Here is a 6,000-nt window from a genome sequence, read left to right as displayed (position 1 = left end):
TGTTTAAAAACTGAGCAGCAGGTGGCCCGTGTGCGGCAGCCTCGGCCGTCAGTGTGTGAATGTGACTTTTCATGTAAAAACACTTTGAGTGATCAAAAATGACTTGAAAGGCGCTTTACGAGTGCAGAACCATTCACCATAAACTGGAAGTTAGCCGCTCGGCCGTGACAGTCTCTCGTGTGCCGGCTCAACGATGCCAAAGATCTGCGTAACTTTATACCCGAAAAGTTACGTTTTTGGCTTCATGCTGAGAAACAACATTGCCTCAAATGTTGTATCCAGTTGGACCCTGCATTTCCCATAATGCAACTGGACAGCATCTTTTCATCACACCCTCCCTCTCTGGTGATGCCCATTTTTTTCTAAAACCACACACCGTGTTTTTGATGCAGTTTAAGAAAGTGACATGAACATTTAGTGCGAAAAGATGATACTTTATTATCCCTTTTCACAGAACTTTGTTTTGCATCCACAAGCTCTCAACAATCAACAGAATACCATAAAAGACCAGAAATAAATACATAAAAACATCTGTTAAACTATACAAACAGCGACCAAATGCTCCTCACATAAACACTGTCCATTTGACAAACAGGAACTTTGCAAACAACTTCTCAGATATGTCATTTTGGTTCTGGTGCTGAGGTTTAACAAGGTGATGAAATCTGATGCAAAATTCATTTAAAGCTCTGATAACAGTGCAAACAATGAGGCTCTCTGAACCTGAAGTCAAACCTCCTCTCTGACAAGAACTGAATTAACAACAGAAACAAAAACTCCAAACCAAACACTGACTGAGCCTGCAGCCACGTTCAGCCACGTTCAGCCACGTTCAGCACACGTTCGCAGTCTGACAGCTAAAACCATCAAACACTTTGGAAAACTAAAACTACAAAAACAAATCTACAAAAAACACCTCACTGAAAAAAGTTCAAGAACCTTAAAACCAAAACTGGACTGAAACTGTCATCTTCTGCAACAGAAGCTCGTGAACTGAAGCTGAATCTGAAGCTAAAAATCTACTGAAATCAGAGTGAATCAGGAAGTAGAATTAAAAATGTGGATGAACGCCGTGGCTGCTGGAGGAGCAGATCCTCCTCCGACCCTCCGATGCTCCTCAGGATCAGGTTTCCTCAGCCCCCCTTCCTCCTCTGATCCAAACTTCTGCTGCACAATCATGGAAGGAGGGCCCTGCTGTTTTTTCCTCCTTCTGTTTTTTCTTCTTTGAAGGAGGGGTCCATTCTTGTCTTCCCTAAACGTGAGCGGCAGCGGCGGGGTAATGAGGGTGCGTCCCCACTCGGTCCGGTCCCCAGCACCTCCCAGTTCTTCAGGCTCCCATATAAAAACCCTGGTGGAAAGTGAGTGTAGGCAGTAGGGAGTTTTCTGCTGGGGTCAGGAGGACTGTGAACAGACGAGCGGACCCTGCCCCAACCACCCGTGTATGAGTGGAGTGTAGCAGGAAGAGAAAACATCCCCAACTTTTTTCCTCTCTTGCCTCAAAGAGTCTACATGTCTAGTGGCATCTAGACATGTTCAGCTTTGTGGATTTGCGGCTGGCGCTGCTGCTCAGCGCGGCGGTGCTCCTGGTTAGAGCGCAGGGCGAGGAAGACAGTAAGTCTGGAGCTTCTCAAGCCTTTTTTTTTTTTTTTACTGCTTTTTGAAAATGGATTTGCTCTTCATGGGTGGACGACTGCTGAGAACTTAGACAGAAAAAAAACAGAAGAAAGGAAAAAGTTTGAAATAAGAACTTTGATGCTTCCTGCTCATTTGTCCATAGATAAAGAAATAGATGGAGAGATAGATAGATGGATGGATGAGCTTGTGCAGTGGTTTGGACAGTACAGGGTGTACATAATGCATAGAAGGCCCCCCTCTCTCTCTCTCTCTCTCTCTGTCCTTATGTTTGTCTCTCCTCCACCTCCCCCTCCCATGCATGCAGAGCAAGTTGCTGCAGGTTTTCCAGGCTCTCCTCCAGGCCGAGGCTTTCTAACGGAGCACAAAATGCATGTTTTATCCAAACTGAACCTCCCAGAAACCTTAATTCTTAGAAAACATCCAATTTGTCCTCCCATGTGATTTTATCAATTCGACACCCTTAACTTGGCCTAAAGTTTGATCTCAGCCAAAAAGGTGGTAAACTCCAAAGCTCTGGATGTTAAGACTGGAGGGAAAAGTGCTGTTTTTATGCCATCAGGAGCAAACTTTGATGCAGGGCAGATAGGGAGCTTTCCACAGGCCTGATTGATGTGGCAGTAATTCAGCGCCTGGAGCCAAGTGTCGAGTTGGCCAGGTGAGCCAAAGAGAGAGTCACACAGGGAGGGAGCAGGCGTAGTCTTGTCTGCCGGAAACATTTGACCTCTCCAACCTGAGCAATCTTCCACTTTGTGCTGTGCGACACTTTCCAGGAGCTCAGATGGGTTTTAAAAGCGGTCAGCGAGGCCTCTGAGCTCAAACTTTTTCCTCTCGCAAAGGAGACAAAGAAAACCAGCTCTGGAAACAAGAACCAAAGGAGCTGAAATTCCATTTTTCCAGATGTTGCTCTGGAAAGGACTCAGCTGTCTATGTGAAGCAGATGTGGTTAGACCCTGTGAGCGGTCTCACAGCGCCACCCAGAGGCTCCTCTGCGCACCTGCAGGCACATCTGGCCGCCACGTCCCCCACAGCGCCTCCTCCCTCCTCCTCCTTCTTTTTTCCACTCTTTTTTTTTTTGTTTCCTCTAATTACAAACACATGCGGAGCGTGTTTCCAGCAGCTGCTGCCAAGCCGACAGTCTGCGCCGCTTTTCCCTCTGAGCTCAGCACTTTGGCACGCAGGGACACTTCGAACCCCTAAAAGGAGCCCCAGTCCGGGTTGAGTTTGGACGAAAAGTCCACAGCAGCAGCAGTGATGCAACTCAGGTCGGAAAATGTGACTTTGAGTTAGAGCAGAGGGGCCATTACGTGTCAGTGTCGTTAGAGGGAAATGAAATGTGTCGGAGACGCGTTTTGCTCCATGCGTAAAAAGCGTCTCTTCTGTGCGTAAAATGCGCATCTTTTGGGCGTAAAAGCTGATGTGAGCTGCATCCATGTCTGTGTCCTCGCTGTCACCTCAGCCTGTCCTCTTTCTGGTCCCACTCTGAGGCCTCTCACTTCCTGTCCAAACCTTTCACAACACTCTGCTGCTTGTATTTTACAGCCAGGACTATTTTCTCTGCTCGGGCTCAGTTTGTGACGAAATATTGATTATTTTTGCGCATTTTCTAATCATAAAACACTTTAAAACTTTTATAAAAACATGCTATTGGTGCTACACAGAACAAACATTTAGGCCTGTTTAAATCACTAATGCAATAGATTATATAAAAAAAATACACATTATTAATATTTTTATTAAAATTACACTTTTTTCATCTATAGAAAATAATGAAATATGGAAAAAGACCACAATGATAAAAGGGATTTATTGTTTAATAGCCTATCGTGGAGTGTTTTTATGTAGTTTATGTGTAGTTTTTGTTTATATGTCAGGGGTTTTTTTTTCTTTTTCTTTTTTTCATCTCCATCCAGACTTTTTGCACTTGTATTTCTGTTGTGTGTTGAGGTGTCTCACCTGTGCGTGTGTCGCCCCCCTCAGACACGGACGGAAGTTGCACCTTGGACGGCCAGGTGTTTGCGGACCGGGATGTTTGGAAACCAGAGCCATGCCAGATCTGTGTGTGCGACAGCGGCACGGTGATGTGCGATGAGGTCATCTGCGAGGACACGACTGACTGCCCCAACCCCGTCATCCCCCACGACGAGTGCTGCCCCATCTGCCCCGACGACGGTAACACCCCCCTCCGCTGCCCCTGCTCGCCTTTTCTGTCTCTATTTACTGGACTTTATATGTTTTTTTTTTCAATATTCTTTATTGTTGATGTCACATGCGTTCATTTTTAAAATTTTATTCCCGTTTATATATATATATATATATATATATATATATATATATATATATTTTCCTTTGTATTCTTACAAAAAAATTGTAATCCAGAACATTTAAACACTTGATCCGCTCTCACACCTTCACTGGCCTCTTTCACATGTGGCTCCAACATGACTGAACACGTTTTCCCCCCAAACATCCTCACAAACACACACTTTTCCCTGCAGGATCAGCTTTACTTTCCCCTGCTGCTGCAAGAAAACCTCTCTCTTTTGATTAACTCTGGATTTTAGGACTCATTTTGCAGATTTAAGGCTTTTTATTTTTACATTGAGATACTTTGTGCATGTGTGTGTTTCCCTTTTTTAAATAATCTAACATTGTGTGTTGTCTCTCCGCAGGCTTCACGGAGCCTCAGGTTGAGGTAAATATCGATTATTTATTGATCATTATTCATTTTATGCTCATTTAATAACATGCATCATCATCATCATCACACAAACAATAAAACTGAGTTACAAAAACACTGAATTGGTTTGATGTAGCTCTTGATTGTAATATTGATTTTTGATGGTGAGGACATACGATAATCAAATGGTAGATGGATGATTATTCTTTGTGTAAATCTGCTATAGATCTCGTTTATTGCTCTGTGATATCAGAGAGTTAATTAGATCAGAAGCATCTTTAATGATGATAATAATAATTAATAATCTCATATATGAGTGATATGAATCACACACTGAGACGCTGTTTTTTTCTGTTTTCTTCCCTTATAGGGACCCAAGGGAGACCGTGGACCCAAGGGAGACAGGGTATGTCCTCACTCTCTTCCTCCTCTGATTCACACATTAAATGTCCTGATTTGTGGTCATCATGTGGTGCGTTTACTGTCTGGCTCTCTGAGCAGATTTCTGAGTGTTTGTGATGGAGCTGAAGCAGCTTTATGCTGATGTGTTTACACGTGTTTACATTCGGATGCTTCAGCTCGGTCTGAAACGTCACAGACATGAAAGTTTAACAGCTAAGTGAGCATTTAAATTACTGATGGACGACTGTGTGACAGCTGCTCCAAATATTTTTATATATAAACATAATATTTAACTTTGCATTTAAATGTTTTTCTTGCAAAGTAACTTCATTAAATGCACAGAATGAGGTAAAAGGTCCAGAAAATAGTCGTGCAAAAGTAAAAGCCCGTATGTGTACTTCGTCCTCTGAATGAGGTCAGTGTCTCCTGTTTCTAGAAATCATTATGAAGCCACAAGTGAATTTTAAGGCAAGAAATATGCATGAATGAAAGCATGCAGAGGTCAGGCTGAGACATGCAGACTGAGGAGGTGCAAAGTTTGCTTTGTTGAAGGAAAGTTAGAAACTGTGAGGGAGAGATTTTCACACAAAATTATTTGTCAACAAACTGATTTATTCTCAGAAAATCAAAGAGGGTTTTATTATTATTATTATTATTTTATTATCATGATACTTTTACTGATCTTAATTTTGACTTGATTATTTAGTATTTTTTAAAATAAATTCAGCTACAGGGTTTGGATCTAAAACTAAAAAAAAACTTTATTTTGAAAGGTCAGCTCTCCCACAGCTGAGTTTTGTGTCCTTTATGATAATTTCTTAAAAATATATAATCTAATTATGAGTTTTCAGTAATGATGATTACATTTTATGATATCATTTATAATTTATTTTGAGTCTGTTATGATGACATATTTCACTGCAGAAGCAGTTTTTGTAAGTATTTTACTCACTTCCTGTATCCTGATGTCACATGACCACTTCTGGTTGCTCCCTGGTTGGTCACATGATCACAGAGGAGTCAGCTGCTCTTCATGCAGGTTCATGTGTAGGGAGTGTGTGAGCCTGTGAGGACACACACACACACACACACACACACACACACACACACACACACACACACACACACACACACACACACACACAGACACACACATACAAAGAGGACATTAAAGGTCACACACTAGGATCTGACCTGATGATGTCACAGATCTGATGATGTCACAGACCTGATGATGTCACAGTCAGTCATGTGACTGCTGTGTCACGACCAGGTGAAACTCTGAT

At 42.4% G+C, this 6,000-nt stretch overlaps 1 protein-coding gene and 1 long non-coding RNA gene across 2 annotated transcripts in view; one reads left to right on the top strand and one right to left on the bottom strand.

The window, feature by feature from the left end:
* Window positions 1-413: 413 nt before the first annotated feature.
* LOC148186548 (uncharacterized) lies at window positions 414-3,696 on the bottom strand. Its single transcript, XR_015774857.1, has 2 exons — window positions 3,589-3,696; window positions 414-1,700 (listed from the first exon to the last, which is right to left on the bottom strand). It is a non-coding gene; the product is annotated as an uncharacterized LOC148186548 (long non-coding RNA).
* Window positions 1,355-6,000, top strand: part of col1a1a (collagen, type I, alpha 1a) — a 30,390-nt gene continuing 25,744 nt past the window's right edge. Inside the window, exons 1-4 of the mRNA XM_088069338.1 lie at window positions 1,355-1,611; window positions 3,613-3,804; window positions 4,305-4,327; window positions 4,683-4,718. Coding sequence (XP_087925464.1) covers window positions 1,530-1,611; window positions 3,613-3,804; window positions 4,305-4,327; window positions 4,683-4,718 — 333 coding nt within the window. The 5' untranslated portion in view covers window positions 1,355-1,529. The remainder of the gene's footprint in view (window positions 1,612-3,612; window positions 3,805-4,304; window positions 4,328-4,682; window positions 4,719-6,000) is intronic.

Source organism: Plectropomus leopardus, chromosome 18 (genome assembly GCF_026936395.1).
Source record: "Plectropomus leopardus strain MGB_pleo_1.0 chromosome 18, ASM2693639v1, whole genome shotgun sequence".
Lineage (NCBI taxonomy): Eukaryota > Metazoa > Chordata > Actinopteri > Perciformes > Serranidae > Plectropomus > Plectropomus leopardus.
Note: the sequence above shows the minus strand (reverse complement) of the source record. Positions and strands in the feature narration are given on the sequence as shown.